The 23,978-nt window shown below is 36.5% G+C and overlaps 1 protein-coding gene across 1 annotated transcript in view; it reads right to left on the bottom strand.

The window, feature by feature from the left end:
• Positions 1-705: 705 nt before the first annotated feature.
• Positions 706-23,978, bottom strand: part of ANO10 (anoctamin 10) — an 80,312-nt gene continuing 57,039 nt past the window's right edge. Inside the window, exons 11-12 of the mRNA XM_010007610.1 lie at positions 1,094-1,210; positions 706-729 (exon numbers count right to left, since the gene is read on the bottom strand). Of these exons, the coding sequence (XP_010005912.1) occupies positions 706-729; positions 1,094-1,210 (141 nt within the window). The remainder of the gene's footprint in view (positions 730-1,093; positions 1,211-23,978) is intronic.

Raw genomic sequence — 23,978 nt, forward strand, 5'->3', positions numbered from 1 at the left:
TACAGAATAATTTCTTAAAACAGAAATCTTCAGTAGAAAAATCTGGTTCCTCACTTTTCCAAATTGCTTCAGAATGCTCGCTAGGTATATTGTAAAATGTAACTTATTTCTGTAATAAAATTACAATATTATATGGACAGTAAAATAAGGCAACAGTACCATCCTCTCATACATGCTTTGTTCTCAACACTATTATTTCAAACATGTTCAGCCTGGTCACAATGTCTGTTTATATTACAGCCAAGTTAAATGCTTATTTGTGATGGTATTTCAGCAATGGAAGAAATCCTAGTGAAATCCAAGAAATTTTAATTAAAGAAATCCATCACCTCCAGGCCATGAAAGGATGTTTCATAGAGCTCAATGTGCTTTAAAAGTGACAATATAAACAAAGTGTATCTGCACACACAAGGACAACAGACGTTAACAAGTTGCTACATTACTAACCATACCAGGAATTGGAAGACCATTTTCCTAGCCTTGATTCACATACATCGGTGGGTTGAAAGGACAGATGAATCTTTTAAAACTTCCAGCTGTCTGCTCCACTTCTTAAGCAGTGACAGATTAACAGAAAATAAAGCAGTATCTGAACTGCAACAGTTCACAATTCAACGTGTAGAAGTAAACCAGCAATGTTTTCTATTTATTTAATACTCTGTGCTGTACACTGTACTACCAGTGACTGTTCCACACCCCATTCAGTTACCCCAGGTCTGCCAGTACAACCTGTGGGATAGAGGTGGAACAGTTTAAACTTTCTAATCATAATCTTCCAGTGAGCCACTGGCACACGTTGCCCAGGGAAGTTGTGGATGCCCCCTCCCTGGAGGTGTTCAAGGCGAGGTTGGATGGAGTTTGAACAACCTGGTCTAGTGGGAGGTGTCCCTGCAGGAGGGTTGGAGCTGGATGAATTTAAGGTCCCTTCCAACCCAAACCATTCTATCATTCTACAAATACAATGTAAACAGGAATTTCAGAACCCCTGGATCTATGTATTTATCCATCTGAAAAAAAAACAGAGTCTTCCTAGTTTATCCTTCCTTCAGGTCACTCATACTTTTAATTGTTCTACACATCAAGTTGCTCTTACCTGTTGTTTGAGAGCCTCCAGAGATTCAAATTCCAATTTGGCTAGTTTAATCTGGATATCTCTTGGTTTATCCGGAATTACAAATGCCATTATAAACTTTATTGCTAGTAGCAAGTGCTGGGAAAAAAGCAAAAAGAAAAATATTATTCTAGAGAGTTTGAAGCACGGAAAGAACAGCATAATACTACTTCAAAATTTTAGTCAGAGACATATAAACAATTATTTCTTGTGACATGTACAACCCAGCACACTATAACCAAATTGAGACTCAGATACTCCCTATTTTTTCTATTTACAGTAATTCATCATTTAAAAACAGTTTGCCTTATTTACAAGATAATCCTATTTCTGCTATGCAGTGTAAATTTCTAAATGAATTTTGTGTTTGTGATTCCAGATTAAAAAAAAACTTTTAAAACATATTATTGGTGCACAGAAATAGAACTATAGTACCCTGGACATACAGTTTCATAGTGAAGTTTTTACATATATATGCATACAAAGGTAATTGCATATAATTAGATTCAATTATAACTACATACATACATGCACATATGCACATACATATGTCACAACACAAATGAAATAAGCCCTTTGTAAAAAGATACCAATAAACACAGAACTTCCGCATTAGAGAAGTTATTGAAACCTGAAAGCATCAGAAGAGAATGAAACAAAATAATGTAAGAAGTGGCACACTCATAAATAGAAACTTTTCAGGAAATGGAGAAACATTCCACATTTAGGATGCCAAATTAGTCAGAATTTATTTATAATCTAAGAGAACACAAGCAGAAAGTTCTGTTGAACCTAGTCATTGACCTGTCTTCAAATTTCACTTAAATATGCACCATTCTCCTCATTTTACCAAAACCAAGGGCCAAACTGACAAGCTAGTGGTTTTGTTTACTTCTAAACAAGAACCATAAGATCTTATTTTATCAAGGGCTGAGCTAACAGTATGCTGCATGATTGCAAGCACGAACTTGCTTCTACCTGAGAAAACCCTGACCAATGTAAGGTAACATTTAAATATACATGCTTAACTTTAAGCATATGCATAAGTTCCACTGACACAATTTTACTTATTATTTGCTTAAGCTTAGATTGCATGTCCAGGCTGTTTATCACATTTCCCTGGTATCTTTTATAAAGTGGAACAGATCAGAGCTCCTTTCTGAAATACATTTTGCTGAACTATGTGATCTATTAAAGAGTAAGAATCAATTTTTGGAATTGCAGTTGTTCAGCCACTGTCTCCTGAAGAGCCTTGAAAAATAAACCAAGCTAGTAACTTTACACAGATTCTTCAAAGTAGCTCTAAATAAAAACAAACAAACAAACAAATAAATAAATGAAAATAATTTCAGGGAAATGTAAATAATATTGTGCAGGAAAGACACTAAGACTGTCCTATTTTTTATAGGAGTGAAGAAGGAATAGAAGTAACATCTGGGGAAACCAGAATGAAAACCAACAACATTGCTGCAACTAATCCTGGAAAACACTATTTAAATAAATAGATTTACAAAGGCAATGAGTTTTAACTACATCACCACGTGAAGAGTTTTATTATTGTATCAACTAATCAGAACCCAGCAGTTCAGCAGTATTTCAGAGATGGGTTTCATGGCAACAGGCTACTTGTTACCCACGTGTATTGCAAAATGCCTTTGACAAAAACTAGCTGTTTATCAGAAAAGAAGTCAGTTTTGATGCTAGCACAACTCATAGCCTGTAAACACAAGGATACAGCTCTAAACAGAAAGGCAGAACCTTAGATTCAGAAAGCCTTCAAGCCAGGAAGGACCTCTCAGAATTGCTTTTTAATGTTGTTTTCCCTCTCAACAGAACAAAGCTTTATCAGTCATAAAGTGCTTAGAATTGCATGGGATGTCCCTGTGTGCAAAACTGTGACCTCAGAAAACACACTGGACTTAACAAACTGCAAATTCAATTCCACCTCATAACTCCCAGTTACCTGAAAAAAGACATCAGAGCAACAGCCTCCCTTGGATAACTTCGCCAGCTGTTCCTATTTGCAAATTAGGAGTAATAGTAATAAAACTGGGAAGGTAACTGGCAGAAATTATGAATGTGGGCCACATGTTTAATGAAATCTCTTGAAATGTATCCCATCTTATTAACAGTTTAGATTGTGTTTCAAAACTGCCATTTGACTAAGGAAATTTAAGTAGCTATTCAAGAGTAACCGAAGGGAGAAACAGAGAGATGAGTAGTTGTGTTCTCTGTATCATTCATATTCCAAAGTGATTTCTTAATCTTGTTTTAGTATCATTCCTGCAAGTCAGATCCATAAAAAGGAGACATCTACTTTCAAAAAAGAAATATCTTAAGAGTACAGTATAGATCACCAGAATACACATGAAAATTCTCTTTCATAGTTCAAAGTTACTTTAACACTGGTTTGAATATATTACAGAAAGAAAATACTAAAGTCTAACCAAATTTACTACACAACCACTGCAAATATATTTGTCCAATACCAAACTTCATCACAGAATTGGTTTTGCTTTTGTTTTGGTTTTTTTTCTGTTAAAGCAGGTTACAAACCTAAGCATTATTTCTAACTGCAACCATTAAAAAGCAGTGTTGCTTCCAAGAAAATGCCCTTTATGATTACAAGAGGACTATTTCACTGTGAGCAAAGCCCAGGGTAACATTCACAAAAGCTGTAAAGCTCTCCAATGCCAACAGCAAAGTCCCCTCCTATTTTGCAGTCTGCCAAGTGGGCACAGAGATAAACAGCAATGAGTCTCTCCCTCTTGATAAATGCAGCGCCATCCGATTCTTTGTGGTCTTCTGCCAGTTGCTTAGAGAGCTAGAAGAACTATTCTGTTCTGCAAAGCCACCAACAAGAGCAGAAGCAGCAGCTGTGTTTTGCAGCAGTGGGTCCCCAACCTCATATCTTTTAAAATAGAAAATGCAAATTAGGGTTAAATTCCTGGAATTTTGAACAGCTAATTTGATTTCTGTAATGTTCCTATGGCAGCAATTTCTGTCAAAATCTACCCAACTGAAAAAAAGGGAAAAAAAAAAACCACAACGCAGTCTGGAGGGCTGGTTAGCTGATAAAGTGCATGCCAAATGTCAGTTTGGAGAGATTTTATTAAAATATTCTATCAAAAGCCTATTTTAGAATGAAATATTTATAAAAGATTCCAATTAAAATCAGAAATCTGGATTTAGTTCTGCCTAGAACCAGTACATACTATGACAAAAGACAGTGGTTACTAACTCTGTGTAAGGAACCCTACACAAAAAAAGCCAACACCTGAGAATGGCACATTGTTTGAAGAGATGTTCTCTACAGGTATAACCAAAATGCCTCTGCAAATGTAAAGTATCACTGCAAGATCATGTTGGTGTCAGAGCAGAAAGCAGGGAGATCATTAGATTCTTCACTAGGACTCTGGATTTCAGCTATCTGACATTAAATTCAGCTAAGATCAAACACTAAGAGCAGACCAAAAAAAAATTTCAGTCTTTCTGTGGCAAGTTTTTAGCTTTGTCTTGCTTCTTTCTAAGAGTAGAAAAAAGTGAATAGGAAAGTGAAAAATAATTCTGTCAAAGGAGCAATACAGGCAAAGAAAATTTTCCATAAAGTGCAAGAAGTTAAATTAAAATGTCTTTAACAGACAGCAATAAAATAAATTTATGAGCAAATATTCCTGAAATATACATAAAAAGAAAGCATGACCAAACTTTCTTTCCCACTTTTAGACTGAACTGGCTTCATTACAAAGTCTTGGTAAAGGAGCAGAATTATCAGAGGTGAGGGACTTAAAAAAGGGCCTTTCTTCTGCTGTTCAAACAAATGCGGCTTTTAAAACCTCATAGAATCACTTAGGTTGGAAAAGACTTTTAAGATCATCAAGTCCAACCACTAAGCTAGCAGCTTGCCAAGTCCACCACTAAGCCATGTCCTTAAGAATGACATCAACATGTCTTTCAAATACCTCCATGTATGATATCTCAACCACTTCCCTGGGCAGCCTGTTCCAGTGCCTGGAAGATTAAAAAAAGTAGTAAAGATAACCTCTAAGGAAGCAAATCCTCTGTTCATGTTTCCAGGAAGTAACTGCAGAAGCAATGGGTTAAGCAAAGCAAAAAATAAAATATGCAAACATCATCTCCTAGTGAGGGAGCTGGTCTTTTGTGCTCCCCTTGTGTTTCCAAAAAGAATCTGCAAGATCCGTTGGAAAGCAAGCAAAGCAAGTCAGTACTACTTCTGAAACTCAGTCCGCCTCTTGGAAAGCCTTAGCAAGTATTTATACCAGATACAACTTGAAATATAAGTCACCAGGGGCGATCTGTTAAATAAATAAATATTCTACCAATGCACATGCTAGTAAAGTTGAAAGCACAAATAATCTGATTAATTGTACAGTTGCAACAATTTTTTTTGGTCTTACAGTGCCATTATACTTTCTAGTAACGCAATACTCATTAAAAACATTTGTTATTATTATTTATAGATTATTTCTTATTAATGTTTAAACCACAGCTATTATACATCATATTCAGTCACTAATGAACTGAAGCAGTGTCTAGTCTTAGCAGTCTTTTTTAAAATTTAGATGCCTATCTGTCCTCCATAATGTTGTCCAACAACAGCAATTAAGATGTTAGGCAGCCCAGAAATCTATAGAAATTTTGTCACTGACTTATTTGATGGTGCAAAAGAAGGTATTAGTTCTTTATTTCTCAGCATTTACTCATCTGTTCAAGCCTTTTTATAGATTTTTACACTGGTATTTTTAAGCCTACTTTTAGATTACTTTTTCAGGACTTCCTCTGAATTGTTTAAGTACCTTCTGAGGTGTTGAAGCATGAAAAAAAGAAGCAAGGGTTGGTAAGGAAGGGTATTTTATTTATACACACAAGCAACACACTGCTATTTCTCTAGGCAAATTGCCATTTTTAGGTCTATCACACAAAATTAAGCATTCAGCAGATTCAAGGAACATCTGCTGAAAGAAAAAATTCTGAATAAAACTTCTGATACCAATCTTGTACACAGACTTCCGACTGACTGCAACTTGGGAAACTAAAACAAAACACAAACCAGTTCTCCTAAATAATCTTGTTTCATAAACACAGCATATTACGTGACCCAAAATATTTTATGATTCAGCACACTTGCAAAACTGTCTATAAAAACACAACATACACTAATGAGTCTTTCACAAATGGTCTAAAACATGATTCTTCTCACATTTGTTTCATTCTGTAGCTAATTTAAGAGACATGGGGGGGGGGGAAAACATACTATAGGTGTAAAATTGTCTTGGAGCTTCTAGTATCTGCTAGTGGTTAATTTTGCAGTAACCCAACAGTCTTAAAAGCAGCATGATTATGCATCCGTCTCTGTGGTACCAAACCTGAAATGTTTTGGCAGAACCCTTATCTCAATTTATGGCTAGCATTTAATAGGACCTGGGATAAGAGTTGCCAAAAGCCAAATTACCTAATACTGAATGTAATGAACAGTAGAGCTTTGATCATGCTCTGAAATAAATTCTAAGTGAAAAGTAGGAAGCCTATGGAATTAAAATTGACAGTATGATTAATAGCAAGCCATATGATGTACCTCTTAGCTGATTGCTAGCGTTACATATTGGCTCCCATTCTGACAGGTATGGTTTATTCTCAAAATGCCCTCATGTTCCATATCAACGAAGAGGAAAAAAATAAATAAATTGTTATTTTCTATTAATCCTCAAGATTTACACTTCTTTCCACCTTGAAGCCATATGTGTTTCTCTATGAAAAAAAGATACAAGTAAATTACAGTGCACGACATTGTAATTACACATTGTAAGGCATTCTCTTTGTCAGGACTCAAATTCTTGCTCTATTATGCAACTGGATGCCTTGAGATTAGCAAGGAGATATGAAGCATTACTTCTGCCAGGGGTCTGAAGCTACTGTAAGTCAGTCCAGTGATAAACAGAAATTGTCACCTACTGTAGGCATCGTAGATTTTGAAAACTCCTTGCTCCTGCCTCAATCAAACCTCCTTTGTCCTAGTCCAAGCCAAAGTGGACAGGTATAAAACTCCCAGTTGAGTTTTGGACAGACTTAACAAAAATATTAAAACGTACACATACAAAAGTAAAACCACTCTATTTTAAAAAGCCTTATAATGGTTTTCCCAAAACTGTACGTTAGTTCTGGAGATTGTGAGACAATTAACATACTTGTCAATCTAACCTTTGTCTTCAGTTCATGCTAGGAAAAGATAATGTTGCATCTATATTCAAATTGAAACTATTTTAAACATTGAAGTTGATGATTTTGTCTGTCACCTTGACAGCAAGTAACATAAAAAGTAACTGGGGTTTAGTTTTAAGTTCTTCAAAGATTATATACACCTACGTTTTAAACTGTGAATACCAAGTTACCCAAGCAGATGCACGGCACTGTAGTTACAGATATTTCCTTATTTCTCCCACAACTACCTGGCTTTACAACTCTCTTATGATGTTTTCAAAGCTGATCACAAGAACATTATTCCTGCTAGAACATCTGTTCATCTCACAGCACTAAGACAAGAACATGATCTGAACAAACATTTACACACAAAAAAAAAGAGTATTTCGCCACAATGCAAACGCATCTTCATTGAATGATTCACAAATATAGTGTAATGCATAGTTTTATTCTGTGTGTTCACCCTGTGGTAAATGGCATCTTTACTTCTGTTTGAAGCTGTAAGTAAATTCTGTAGGACACAGCACGTTTTTTAATCTGGACCAAAAGGTGAATCATGCAATGTCAAATAATGAACAAAATGTCACAGCCATGACTCACCAGAGGAAAAAAAATGGTGTTGCAATACATCACACAGTAAGATGCAGATTGTTGTCTTTTCCTGGGCAACTTTAATCAAAACAAATTAATTGAAATGGGTACAATAAACTAGCTAATCTGAAACAATTCTGTAGGGGAAGAAAAAAAAAAAAAAAAAAAGAATTATTTACATTTACCTGTATTTTTCCTGTAAAAACTAATAGGGTTTTTTTTCATGTGAACCAAGTCAAATAATCCTTTGCTTTTCAATAAAGGTCAGAAGAAAAGCTTTCATTTCAGCTAGAGTATTTTAAATAAACATTGCAGCAGGTGTTTGGATATGCTGTCAAGTCTTGAAAAGCTTGCATAAAAAATGTGTCTTCAAAAAAAACCAAAACAAAATAGACCTGTACCTCCTCAGGCCCATTTTATCTGTCTTTTCTGTAAATGGTTATTCACAAAATTACATATGATTTTCTCTGATTTGCAACACCAGTACTTGCCCTTGCTATAAAAGAGTTCCTCATCAAAGCTGCTGGAAGCTAGCCATGCAATTCTCACGTCAACTTTTATGGCCATGGCAGATCTGTGCAACACAGCACAGCCCAGAGTTTAGCCTTAGCTGCTCACCTGTTCCCAACTTATTGGGAACATAACTGGCTTGCTCCAGCTGACAGAGAATTTTTACTGTGAGCCAAATTCACTTTTGAGACAAAATGCTGCACTTAATGGAGATCCATTTGTAAGTCACAAGCATGCAATTAAGTTTTTCAGCAATAACCCACATCCCAGCTTTAGTTCTCCATGCACTCATGAAAATGCAGCCTATGAACACTTCTACAAATGCTTATGTTCTTAAGGAATGCAAAGCCCATCAAAAGGTGCAGACTCCAGAAGAGAGGTGGGAGGAAACAGATAGTCTAAGAGAGGAAGAACAAGCTGTGTTCTCCACAGTAAGAGATTCTATTACATCTTTCTATCAGCTGAGAATGTGAGTCAGAATGTGAATCTCAACATAGAGACTAGAAAGCAGTAACTCTCCCATACACTGGGATATACACAGCTGCATCATGCAGTATTGTTCTTCAAAACTGAACTTCTATCAGCATCATCCAGTGCTTACTGCTTGACAAATTCAACGGGCATCTGGGACATCTCAAAAACCATCACGTTTGAATCATCAAGAGTGATTCTCAACTGAATTCTGCTGTATGATGTGAAAGAAATACCAGCAAAATTATAACAGAGTAACAAAGACTGTTACTCACTCAGTTTTTTTCTGAGACTTGGTAGTTTGGCCTTTGGAACTACAAAAAAACCAGAAAACTAACAGTTTAATCTCAGTGGTGTAACAGCTTTGGCAACATGCAGTGAGCAAAACTTCTCATCTTCCTAAAAAAAGCAAGGCTGGAAAAAAAACCAACAAACCACTACTTACAGATTGAATTAGAATTTTAAGGCCATTTGGGAGTCAACTTGTAACAGGGCTCAGCATCACTTTGTTGCTATGAAACATTATTACATAGAAATAATCAGCCATAAAAACCTGCAGCTGACTCATTTCTCTGGCTGAAATGATCTCAGCTGAGAAGGCCACTTTCAATTTGAAATGAATTAAGAAGCAATTCTAAACATGGCTTTGAAAGATGCCTGAAGCATCTCAAATAGGCAATGTCAAGAAGTCAGACAAGATCTTGGACCACTGACTGAATCTGAACAGGTCCTTAACAAACCATAATATAACATGCACACAGAGACAGGTGGGAAGCTGGGACTTTTCACACATGAATTTCAACAGAGTTGACCAGTGATATCATGGGAATCAGAAAAGTCCAGGGATTGAAGGAAGAACTCACCAGTTCTGTGACTGGCTAGCTACTCATCATTAAAAGGGGTAACACAGTACCAAAATCACAGTGTCTCAGCTTCAAAACTCATTCTGGGAGTGTGAGAAACCTGTGAAGAAGCATTACCTCACTACAGGAATATAGTGATTTCGCCTGTGAACCAGGAGGATGGCGCTACAGAAGTATGTGTCCTGCACACCTTGATTCTTAATCCAGTCCTGAGTCTTCACAGATAGACTGATGAAAAGCATATATTTATTTTCTGAATCTAGGAACCATTTGTATTTATTTATTTTCCTTAAGACCAGATACAACAGCAATTGTCTTTCTTCTTTAAGTTAAGGAAAGGCTGGAAATGAAAGTATTCTACAGTGTCTCTCCTTCAGCTTCTAGATGAAGAAAAAATGCCACTCCTTTTTGTGCTCAACGTTGGTAAGGAGAGAACTTCAGGAAAAATGAAAGCAGCATAGAGGGAAAGACAAAAGGATGCACATCACAGAAATGTGAAGGACTAAGCAAGCCTGGCACACAAGGGCAAGGCCGTAGCTGCAAACAGAGCAGTGTGCCTTGAACTCAGCTGCAATACACCACCACTCCCTCAGTTTCACTGCCCCCAGACAGCAGCACAAGCCAGCTCACCATCGCCTAGCCCTGCTGTCTCCAAAAGCAACAAATGACTCCTGGGGTGCAGAGGCAGATGATCACCTCTAAAAAGAGGCAGTCCTGATAAAATAATGCAACTTCTGTCTTAAAAAGATACATGTTTTAAAAAGTGAGAGCACTGAAGATCATAGCACTTAAAATCTTTTTTCCAAACACAGACTGTCTCAGCAGTCACAGGAATCTTAACTAGAAACAAATTTATAGCAGAGTGAACAGGCAAACCATGAATTCAAAATGTTACTTATCTGCAACCCTGCCTTATTCCCTTAGAAGTCCTTTAAGAGTTGTTACTTGAAAGAAGAAATCCCTGAAAGCCCTTGGCCTAGAATTTTTTTCTTCTCTTTTATATACTTGACCAAGTGCTTTTTGATAATCTGAACACACACACACATCCTTATAAGATAAATATTCCTCATACACTTAAAAAGGTTAAAAAAAACAATAGAAGAACTAGTCCTGGAATGCTTGAGGGATCTGGCAGTACTTGAAGTTGTGCAGGTTTTTGTGATATAACAATCTAAGAATTATCTTCTAATGTAATAAATTGTCACACAAAAATCCTAAGAAGTTAAAGACATGTCAGATAACAGGCTCCTAAATAAGTTTCGCTACTTCAAACCCTTTTCCAAACATCTCATCTCACATTTTTACTGGGAGAAGAAATATCAGTATGTCTCAAACACAGGAAAAATTTCTCAAACAGTATTCAAAAATAAGACCTTCCAATATGAGATAAAATTATTATGTAAAAAAAATTGAGGATCTTTTTCTTTCCACCCAGAAGAACATTACCTTTCCTGATCGTGCTGAATGGTTCTGGATTAAATAAGATGACTTTGCTGCATATAACAACCTAAAATCCACTTCTATGATTATTTTAGCATCACAGATACCTAGCTCTCTAAAGCCAGATTCAATGTCTTTTACTAGTCAGCAGACATACACAGATGCATTATATTGTTTTGCTCAGTTCCAATGGGAACAAGCATATTACCCTGTCACCTCAAAACTGAAGAGCATCTGCCTATTGTAGTGAAGTACCAAATGCTGTACTGCTTCTGGTTGTTTTACATGTCCATGAAGGCAATGATTTTTTTTACTGCCTACCTGATCTTTAAAAATCAGTTGCTGTGTTTCAAACAGTGTATCATTAATACATTACATATGTGTATAACCGCATTTTATCCTGGTTGCGGCTTTTAGAAATCTGGAGGTTTTCCATTGTTGTTTTGCAGGGAAGGGACTTTTTTTAAGTAACTTTGCATCTTCCATTTCCTTATTTCTGCGTAGCTCCTCTCACACAGACAAAAAGCATTAGGTAATATGGTTAAAAAAAATAAATTGGGGGACAACTGACACTAAAGATTCTTCTGAAGATGTAAGCCAGTCTGTAGCCTCATTATTCTTCCAAGATGAACAGTTAGTTGTGAGAGTTTCTTTGTCAACTTGAGTTGCCTGAAGTGAATACAAAACATGTTTCAGAATTCTAAAATACAGTTTTTAAAGGAAAGAATGCCATTAGAGAAAGGTTTATATAATTTTATTGCTGTAAACACCAAAGGAGATACAACAGAGGTTAGTTTTGCAAAACAACCAAGATACAGTTGCCCTGATCTGAGCAATGCTCTGTTACCCTGTTCTGTCAGAGGTTTGATTTCCTTGACCTCATTAAGGACATTGCTTGATTGTTAGCAGGGGTAATTTTTCTCACAATGCCTTGCTTTTGAGGGACACAAATTTCATTTATCCATGGTTGGGTTAAAAGTTCACCACTCTCTGTCTTTCCCTTCTTTGCATTCCCCACCATGTCAGCAATCTAATCTTCACATGGCCTATTCAATCTTTTTGTCTTTCGATTATTTTTTTTAAGCTTAAATATTTACAGCTGACCTTTAGTTTAATTTGAAATCTCCTCCATAGTTTTAAAATATTGTCAAATCTGTTCTCTCTAGGTGAACTTGCTGCTGCACAGTAAAACTAGTGGTTTGTGCACTGTCAGCAAGAGAATATGCTTAATAGAATAAATTACTGGGCTTCTCTGATGAGTCTGTAACTTATACAGCCAGTTCCAGATAAACTGCCTTTAAAAATGTACTCTAATGACTTCTGTCATAGACCAAAGCTTCCTGGGGCATTATGCCTCTGGAGCCCTCAACTCTGTTCTCTGTACCTGATGTTGCAGCAAGAATATAGCCGTTCCTGTAACTCATGCACCACTCCTATGTATTCCGTTCCTGTAACTCATGCACCACTCCTATGTATTCCAAAAGACCAGTCATTTGCATCCAACACAGTAATACTGGCCCATTCCAAAGAGGAAACAGCAACAGTTTAGCATCTAGGATTATTACAAGAATTACAGAGATTAAACCATTAAGGAATTTCTATACACAGGAAACCTAAGGCAATGGCTCACATGTCATTTTCAAGTGTTGTCTTCTCTTTCTAGATATTTGCACAACAGCAGCATCTTAAAAAAAGTTCATCTAAACCCCCACAATTATCTGGGCATATAATGCTGTTTGTAACATTACACGTGAATCTGCTTTTCAGAACACATACTTGTCTCCTTAAAAGAAGGAAAAGGAATAAAGACAGCCATTATTTGCTTTAATCTAATACATATTTTCTTTAGACACAAAATTTATATATGCTTTCTGAAAGTAAGTCTGATAAGACAGTGCCACTAGGAGAAAACTGGTCTTAAGATCTGGGATCACCTGTTTTTTTTCTTTAAGGCAATAAGGAGTTGCAAAACCTGATTTTGCCAATAAAACTTCCAACAGAAAATGAATTTTTTAAAAAAACATTGTGCTGATCAAAGCTTTGAGCTTTTTTTAATGTTTGTTCTTTTCCCATGCTACAAGGTTATGTTCAATAGTTTCAGAACTACCAGGTTAGAAATGCCAATCAGGTCTGCTATTTGTAATACACATCTTGTTACCCTCAGTCAATAATAATAGGTCCAGGAGAGATGACTGCACAAACTACATTACCTCTGCAGAGCATCATATTTCTTCCTTTTATGCAATTAGATGCTTCCCAGTGGACAATCTATTCTTCACTGACCTGTATTAACTTCTGTTACAATTTTCTAAAGAAAAGAATTCTACGCAAAGTAAAGTTACCTTATGAATTCTGCTTTTAAATACTCACCCGCAAAGAAAAGTAACCCTTTGTATCCAAAAGTGCTTACAACTGAGCAATAGTACATTATGAAAACAAGGGGTTTAAATAGGCTAAAAGCATTTTCAAGAATACCAGCTTTGCTTTTATCTTGAATGATTACCAACACAGTTGCCAATCATCAGGGGATAGACTCACATCCCTGTGCTCACTAACTCTGCTCAGTCTTAAACAGAGCAAACAGCCTTTGCTGCTTACAGTCCATTACAGAGCATCCACTCTGGGCAGAAGAAAGCCAGCTGAGAGCAGACTTCCCACTGCAAGTGTGCAGGGGTGGGGTCATATGCTGCACGAAGATGGGTAGGAGCCTAAAGGAGTGCAACTGACAAAACTCCTCATCTAGTTCCGGGCAAAGCCATTTTAAGTCAGTCCATCTAGATACCTGCATGTTCCTTGGTCGCACATGCTCCACCTACAGTAATGACTCAGAGCAAGGGCTTGTGCTTCAAACACCATAGTTTTGATCAATCACAAAGCCAGTAACTGTCAACACCAAACAAGCAAGAAAGCACATATTTTCTTTAGAAAATAAGGATTAGGGCTGAATGTTGAAAAACAAGTTTATCTTGATGGCTCCCTTTTAAAACACTAATAGCAATTTTTCTCCATTCTTGCTCCAAGCATAGAGGCAGAACAAAACTAAAAGTGGAACATGTCTTCCTCCATATAATAGAATACCAAATATTACCAAGGTGGGACAATAGCTTCAGAAATGAAAACCGAAAAGCTGTCCCCTATTATCAACCACACACCTCAGCACATGAGCTCGGAGATGATATGCTGAAAACCAGTTTCTGAGAAAGTGTCAGCATGCTGTATTTTTGTTGACACAACCAGCAATGCTCTAGTTCTGAAAATCAGGTCAATGCTACCTCTGCACCTACATGCAGATGCTTGAAATCAGACACTTCTATTTTAAAAGTTCTGTCTTACTATACAACATTTACAGTTTGTCTAAGTATCTGGGTCACTGAAACAAACAAGCACTATTCTAGAAGGGAGAGCAACCCCCAAGGAAGACCTCGATAGGCTGGAGGAGTGGGCTAACAAGAACCTTAGGAAGTTCAACAAGGACAAGTGTAAGGTCTTGCACCTGGTAAAACATAACCCAGGAGAGCAGCTCAGACTGGGATCCACCAGGCTGGAGAGCAGCTCTGTGGAAAGGGAGTTGGGGATCCTGGAGGACAACAAGCTTGACAGAAGCGAACAGTGTGCTGCAGCAGCGAAGAAAGCCAACAGGATGTTGGGCTGCACCAACAAGGGCATCACCAGCAAAGAAGTCATCATCCCTCTCTACTTGGCACTTGTCAGTGCCCACATGATACTTGTCAGTATCTCACACACCTGGGATATTACGTTCAGTTCTGGTCCCCACTCTACAAAAAAGATTTGGACAGGCTGGAGAGGGTCCAGAACAGGGCCTCAAAGATGATCAAGGGACTGGGAAGCCTACCATACAAGGAAAGGCTGAGAGAACTGGGTTTTTTTCAGCCTGGAGGAAAGGTGGTTTAGGGAGACTTTACTGCTATGTTCCAGTACTTAAAAGGTGGCTACAGAGAAGATGAAGACTTCCTTTTTATGAGGAGTCACATGGAAAAGATAAGGGGTAACAGGTGCTAGCTACTCTGGGGGAGACCCCAACTAGACATCAGAAGAAAATTTTTCACTATGAGACAGTTGGACTTTGGAATAATCTCCCCAGGGAAGTGGTAGGTTTCCCAACACTGAACACTTTTAAGACTCAGCTTGACAAGGTGGTGGGCCACTGCATCTAAACCGTGTCCCTACCTATAAAGGTTGGACCATATGATGCTTGAGGTCCCTTCCAACCTGGCATTCTATGATACTGATAATTATCCTGAAATTAAAGGCTAGACATGCAAAGTTGGTCCAAGATTTTGTTGTTGTTGTTGTTAAGCAGAAGTAAATAAAAATAATGTCTGAGACTTTCTTTCATCTAACTTCAGTTATCTAAGAAATCAAGCATAGCCAAAGCTAGCAGACTACACATCCTTCCCTTCCAAATGAGGGCAAGAATTACTCTCTGCAGGTGTCTATACATCTCCCTCACACATTCAGTAGTCCAGGCAACTAGCTTCAGACACATATTACTTTTCATACAGTTAAATGTTAGCAGAGTCTTATGTTTTCCAATTTATATAAATTTAATAGTAAATGCCATAAAAATCTCACCAGTTGAATACAGTAGGAAATAAACATAACAGTTTATTGCTTGAATAGTGCTTGAATAGAAGAAAAATTCCAAAACCTTTTTATAAAACTATGTTTATTTAAAGTAATTTTAAAACATTAAAAATGTCTATGTGTAACTTACACAATATGAAGTACAAGGCACAATTCTAGTGTGTTGTGATTACTGAAGCTAACTACTAAAATAGTTAGATTGTTTAGGCTGCAAAGTGTTGCACTTCAATAGGTTTAGTCACCTGCAATGGGTGCATGGGTGCATTGAGAGGTCTCATTTTATAACACAGTGCTCTTTGGGACTTCCATACAGTGTTAATAATAATGTGTTCAATATTTTAATAAGAATAAGTAAGACTTCAGAAATCTTTTAACCTGTATATGAAATGGAGAGCATTAGAGAAAATTTTGTGAACTATTTTTATATAGATAAGGAATGTTGAGACTATAGTACTGGAGAACATTTTAAGAATGGTCTTTATACATGTTTTGATCAGTTCAGTCTCAATAATTTTAAGATTACTGTATTCTTATTGAAGATTATTGGATTATCAGGAGATAAACCTTTTCTTAATTTGTGACTTCTGCTGAGAAAAAAAATCACACAAAGCTGTAGCTTCACTAACTCAGACACCATTCTCAATAATACTAAATACACAAAGAAAAAAACCAACAAACTTAAATTTAAAGAAAAAAACAGTTTTTTGTTGTTGTTTTTTGCAGAAAATTCTAATTCCAGTCTTAACAGCTGATGAAGTCTCCAGATGAGAGAATAAGACATGTCATGTACCAGTCACTGAATGGAGCCAATCTAACTGAATGCCTGAATATTCCAGTGAAGTGTTAGTTAAATCTGAACAAAGTACTAGGTCATAGGATACAGGGTGATATTCCATGACAGCTGGGATGGTTAAGCCTAGTAAACCACCCACTCTTAGGAATGAAAAGATAATTAACAGCAACAGAAGGCCATACAGATTAATCAGAACCTGAGTAACCTCATGGTTCCATTTGGCTGAATGCAGTAAAATTCAGCCTTTCTCCTCCTGATGCTATCGTAGTGATGTTAACTAGACACGAGCAGTCAACTGTGAAGTCCTTGTAGGACTTTGGATGGGATTTTGACAATTTCAGTCATGGCTCCGTAAGCCATGATCCCAGCTCACTGTCTAGCACATGCCGAACATTCACACATGCATCACAAAAGAAAACCAGGAAGGATGCATCATTCTCCAGCTTTTGGGATGAAATTATGAAACATTTCTTTAATTTATAAAAGACCACTTGACTTGCTGGATCTTCCTCATCATTGCCCACCTGTGCCAGCTACTCTATTGCTAAGGAAAGAACATTCTTGTCTTGTTGAAAAGTGAACTTTCATCACATTAGTGCAAGTTGCCCATCATCAAACATTTGATCTTGGTTTTATTGATTCAGTAGCCCCTCAGTGACAAGCCTAAAGAAAACTTACTCAAACTGCAGAAAAGCACACACACAAAAGTCCACCTCTGCAGGACCAAAGCCCAGACAATAAGAAATTAAATCTAATTAAAAGCAATGAAGAGACATAGGAACTTGGGGAAAAAGCAGTATTCTGAAATTGCTTACTAGGTGTTCAGAGATAATTTTGTCAGATATGGTCCAAGAATTCCAGATCAAAATTGCTAACTTGCAGTTCCACACTTTTACCTATCCTCCCTTTAGCCTGCTTACTCTGGTAATTCCCAGGGCAAACCAATGCAGTCAAATGTACTTTTAAGTGACACATTAAATTACAAGTCTCATAACTTTTCAGAAAATTTATGGCAATTTAACAGTAAATCCCCCTGGCCATTGGTGTTCCATTTTAATATTTCCCATCAACAAGTCAAAGGCGAACCTTTTAATCTCCATTAGTCTTCAGCAATCCTAAACACCAGTTTCTTGATTACATACTACTAGGTTGTTGTGTGCTACTCCATCTCTTAAGCTGGAAGAGGGATTACAGTACTACAAAATCACTTAGAAGTTGGATAATAAAACAAACTATTCATACCATCTGTTGTAAAAGAGTGAAACTGTTCTCCCTGCTACACTGCTGAAAAATAAGATTGAGGTTAATCCACTTTCCCAGTGCTGTGCAGCAAATCAGAGCAGGTTACATTAAAATGCTGAAATCTAATGTTCTCCATTTCATGACAACTCTGTATTATCTTTTCAATAACCTGGATGCGCAACTACCCATGCCTATCAGTCTCATTTCTTGAGAATTCTGGGACTATTCTACTTCTTGAGCCTGCAAATCACCTTTTTTTTTTTTTTTTTTTTTTTTTCAACATTGGTTATTATTAGCTATAACATGATTAGTTCAGCACCCAGGTAGTTCAGCTGCAGAAGCCAGCCTCTGCGTGACATTTTCAAGACAGTTATTTCAAGTGCTTCAGGTCAATAAGCCAATACCGCTGCACTCTTGTAAATGAGGCCAGGAGTTCTCATGAGGTTTTTTACCAATAACTTCAGAAATATTAAATTATTCCTTTCATGCTCTTTGTCTTACCTAACACCACAGATCCCACTGTTTATTGTCTTCTAGGATGCTCTACGCAAATAAAACTCTGAACACAAATCCAGCTGGAAAATATAACTCCTTCTACGTTGCCATCTTATTTATTGTCTGCAGAATGCAGCAATTAGAATTTAGAAATTAATTAATTTTCCTATCAAAATTAAAAACAGCTTACTACACAAACAGTAAAAGACTTAAATTTATTTATTATATTTCTCATTTCATTATTTTCTTACACAAACATTTTGACAGTGTTTAGGCCAAACTCCTCCTCTTCCATCACAGCTCTGATAATGAGCACTAAGGTCATGAACACTGGATTAGAAAGCAACAGCAGGACCGTTCTTACAATAAAGTGTTGTATTTGAATTCAAACAGAAGTATCTAAAAATATGAAAAGAAATACAGAAGAATAAAATAAAGATAATAGGTAAAAACGTTGCCTACATTCAAGCTCAATACAGTGGAAACTCCCATTTGAGTTGTTCCAGGCAGGTGCTCTGGTGGACAGATACTGTGATCACAGAGGAAAAGAAGAATCTCAAAGTCAAGCAAAGATTATTTTGGGCTCAGCCCCACTCATCCCTTCCCACAAAATTTGGAAATACTACATATACTTTGATTCTGTAAATGGAGCTCTTAGATATTTTATATGATATTGTAAAGTTATTTATAATTTACAATACAAAATTCATGGATTAAGAAAAATTGCAAATAAAAGGAGAAAAATGAAAGATTTCATGGGCCAGAAAAGTTAAAAGGAAAAAAAAAATATAATTCTGCATTAAATGATCACAGGGAAAAAGACATTAAAGGTTTTAACAAATGATTGAAGAAGTAAATTCAAGTTAAATTACTTTAAGACTTCACTATGATGAATAATAGTAAGAGCTAATAAATATATTTAAGTTTTCAATACAGCACAGAAAAAACGTAAAGCTCAGAGAAATAAATCTTATTTTCTCACCCATGCAATGTCCTCAACAGACACATTTTTTTAAGATCTATCTGCCCTACTATAAGAAAACCAAATGCCACCACAACCCAGACATATACAAGTGTCACAGATGTTTACCAGCAACTCTACATTACTTCAATGCAAGGTTCAAACATATAATACTCAGAAGCCATATCCCCTTAATAGGTACAAAAACACTTTAAAATCTTGCTCTTCACTATGGCTGCATATTCAGTTTGCCTACACACAGGTAGCTCTCAGAAGAATACAAGTCTGCCATCAGGTGATGATAAAATCCAGAGCTATAATGCTGTTTACAGTGACTACACATGAATCAAACCTCGGCTTTATCCAACTGTGACAGAATTCCTATGAGATAGAAGGAGCTCAGTGAACCAGCACACTGTTCCAATGAATAAACACCTCTCTGCATGTCCTAACCTCTACAATAAACACCAACCCATAATTCTAGGCTCTCCTCTTCACACAGTGTAACACATAACATCAAAAAGATAACTGTGATTCTTTTGACAGAAAACAAGATGATGCAAAACAAACAGGTAATATCAGCATGCTCTCTTATTGTAAAGGAAAGCTTCTCCCCAGTGTAAACTCACAACTGGCTATATACCAAGCCTCTAACATATAAACTCTATCTTGAAAAATATTTCTGCTTGTAGCCACCACATCTGCCTAGTGTTGAGCTAAGACCACTCAAGGCTAAAAAAGTAAAATTATCAAGGTATGTACAGATTGAAACGATGAAGATTTAACACACACATATCAGAACTAAGGTAATATGCAATATTCTGTCTTATTCACTGTGCTGCTTATAAAGGGTCTTAATAAGGGAGTTTAATTAAGTTTAAAAAAAACAAAGCAGAATGGAATACTTTTACTTTAGAATTTACTGATAATCCCAAGATTCCAGTACTGTACTGCTTGCTTTAATATTTAACATTCCCAGAAGGTCCCTTACTTATTAAACTTCTAAGACAATGTTGATGAGTGTATGAAGTAGGTATCTGTAACAACATAAGAAAACAATTATAATGTACCAATCACATTATCACTGTTAACAAGAAGCAATTCAGTGACAGCTTCTCCAGATCAAAATTACTGTAAAATTTGGTAGAGATCAACTATCTGCTATGGCAGCAGTTTGGTAAGTTTTCAGAAAAATCATATATGTACAGTGTATGGATCTATATTGCTCTAGCCTTTTACTTCTTTGATAAACATAATTTAAGCCCTCACTTGCAATATTTTTCAAGTATTAACTTGTGATTTGAATACAGCTATAAGACAAGACAGTTGTTCAGATTCTGTGTTTAATGGCAAATAAGCAACTCAAAGATTTTATTATGTGGTACGTAGCCTTTAATTATAAAGATATACATGTTTCATTAGTAGTGACAAATCTTAACAAAAAGGGACAGTGAAGCAACTTCTGAACCCGGCTATAAATAAGTTACTGTAACCTGGATACCACAGCACTAACGCATGTACAGTCTAAACCTTTTTTCCTTCCCTTTAAAAAAAAAGGAGTGGGTGGGGGGTTGGGTGGAGGAAGAGTATATTTTACTCAAGTTGCTTGACTGTGCATTACAGAATGAATAATTTTGTCTATTGCTCATTTTAATGGCGAGTTATTTCTCTGGTTTGAGACAGTAAAATTAATGTTTTCTGGTTAAAGGACTTTCCTATCTAAATTCTGCCAATCTGTGGGGAATTCAGCAATCTTTCTCATTCTCTTCCAGAGCACCTGAGAACAGAGGGATTTCCCCCCCCCCCCATTTATTTAAATAATTGCTGATTTATTTAAAAAAAAAAAAGCAAAAATAGACCTAAAAACAAGCACCTTAAAAGAATATCACACAAGCCATAAATACATAGGATAGCTAGAAGCAACCTCAGTTCCTTTGACCTTGTCTTCACTGGAGGAAAAAAAAAAGAGTAACAAAAACACCCTCTGTGGCCCAAGCAAATCAATCTAAGGTAACATCCTACTGAAAACAAAGTAGCTTTTGGTCATTTAGGATAAAACGAATGAGCTCATCTGAATTAATCAAAAACCAGACCTTCATCTTAAAACCTTCCCAGGAGATGGTGAGCAATCATTGCAGCATGAGCTCACAGCATACCAACCCAGTACATCCATCCACACGTACACACTATTGATTCAGGTGTTTTGCAACCATTATCTGCACCTTTCCGTTCAAGAAACTGGGGCAGTGAGCTAGTTCATGAGACTGACATTTCCCAAGAAGAGGATAACCAACAAGGAAGATGGGAGTCCTGGACTCCTAAGACTGCCTAATGTAGCACTCAAAATTGATAGGTATAAAGACCAAGAACCTAATTATTTTGTGCACTGTTTTTTGCAATTCATCTTCTGTCTCATTCTGTGTGCTTCTCTAACAGTATTAATTAAGCCTAAATGCCAGCACTTAGGACATTGCCTCTCTTGAAGCAATGGTATAATCTTTTTCCTTGTGTTAGATAATACGCTTTACCAACTCTGCCTTCTGTTCCTCTCATTAAGTTGTTGTCTCTCACTCTCTGGAAGCACACAAATAAATCACTGCTTCTCTCAGGCTAGTTTATCTGTCAATATTCCACTTAAGTAGAAACTGAAAAGACTGATCTTTACTAGACTATATATATATAATCATTTAGTAGATCTATTTTACAAAATTTTAAGTTAGCAAAGCCAAATAAAAATTAATACCCTACCAAAGGGGGTACTGAGGATTTAAAAATGTTATTTATTTTCTTAATAACACTTACATTTTATGTTCTGTTTTTAAAAATCTTTAAAATAAAGAAGAGAAGCACTGACCAACTTCAATTCAAGTCAGCTGGCCAGGCACTTATGGCCAGCAGTCAGGAGATCAGGTGTCCTGGTTAATTAAGCACTCATGAGAGGGAAAATGCTTAGTTCATAGTCCAAACAACACCTACTGCTCCTCAGCCCTCTCATGTAAAAAACTGCCCTGCAAGACACATCCACTTCACAGTCCATTAAGTAAGAAGTTCTCTATTTCAAGGATGGGGGAAAAAAAAAAAGCAGAAAAAAAAGGAAAAACAAACAAACAAACAAACAAAAAACAAGAGTCCTTCCAAGACTTATTTCCTAACTATAAATATACTTCATGTTAACATACATATACTCATCTTTCCATTTTACTGTGTTTAATAACCTACTGCATCCCAAACTACATCTGAAGGTTTCATGTTACACCTGATTCTAAAAATTAGTAATATATACATGGTATGCAATGGTCTACTGATATTTTTTGGTAGCAGGATCAAAACCCTTGCCTTTTATGAAATCAAGCTAAAATTAATAGATTTTTATGAAACTCAAACTGTACAAAAGAACTATTCGAGCCACAGAAGTATGACTATGGAATAGTCTTGGTTGAAAAGAGGGGCTTGTCATTGTTCAGGGAAGATGCAGGGAAAGGAACATAATATCTAAGTGGAGAATTGCATTACAATCATATCATGTGTTTACTAGCAAACCAAAATGCTCCTCATTAGAATTGACATCTACTATCTCCTTTTACTTCATTTTTGTAATAGAGAGGTAAATAAACATACTAGGGCTTTCTGAAAACTAGTCCTTGACGTGCTTTTAACAGAGAATAGTATTCACCAACTATTACATAGAATCTTATGTATTATTTAGTGCTACAGAGGCTTCATGACACAAGTCTTATATCATTAAAGATAGGGGAAACAAAAAACTACAGAAATGCATGTATGGGATATAAACTACTGAGTTCTTTGCAATTTACTTGTGCATAGAGGTGTCAGTCACCTGAAGCTATTTTAGAAGTTCACATTTCAAAATACTGTTTCAGTTTTTCTTCTCCTTATCATGAATGGTATTAATGCTATTCTGATTACTTTTTTTTTTTTTTAATAAGTTTCAAGCTGGCGTCAGAAAGTAATTTAAATTTTTAAAAGTGCCTCCTGTGCATCCACATCCATTAAGTCTAAGAGAAAACACCGTCAATCGAGTCTGACTAGCAGCCACACAGGTCATGAAAGGAGTTGCATAACCAAACAGTGTGGACAAAGTTATTGTCTTTAGAAAACCACACAGCGCAGCAGGTTTTAAAAAAGCAAAGTGAGGTGTGTGTAAAATCATAAGCGAAAACATATTAGACTGAAAGAGAACAGAAACATCTAACATACTTTAATCTTGGAAAATAATATTCAAGAGGCTGAAAGTTCCTTTCTCCCTTCAGAAAAACAAAAGAAACCCAGCACAACAGGGAATCACCACTTGTTCTGTTTTACTGTGCCGCTGGTTATAAATGCCATGTCTAAGGCACTGCTGCTGCTGCTTTGTTGCTATGAAGTGACAGCTGAGAAAAATGATTATGCTAGAGATATGTGTTATGAATATACAAATAGGTGAGCAGCAATTCATTCCCAGAGAGAAGAGTCTAGGCATTTCCTTTAACAAGTGCTTCTCCTCTCCTCTTTCCTTAGATTCAGCAACCCACCAAACATACAGTCTTACCAAATAATACTTCATAGTATGTGCTTCTGGAATTCTTTTAGTTAATAATGGTGCAGACATTATTATAGCCTGAACTGACTCATCAGCTTTAACAGCAGCAGCTTACTGTCATAAAAGAGACTAGTCCA

The sequence above is a fragment of the Chaetura pelagica genome, unplaced genomic scaffold (assembly GCF_000747805.2).
Source record: "Chaetura pelagica isolate M959 unplaced genomic scaffold, ChaPel_1.0 scaffold10, whole genome shotgun sequence".
In the NCBI taxonomy this organism is placed as follows: Eukaryota; Metazoa; Chordata; class Aves; order Apodiformes; family Apodidae; genus Chaetura; species Chaetura pelagica.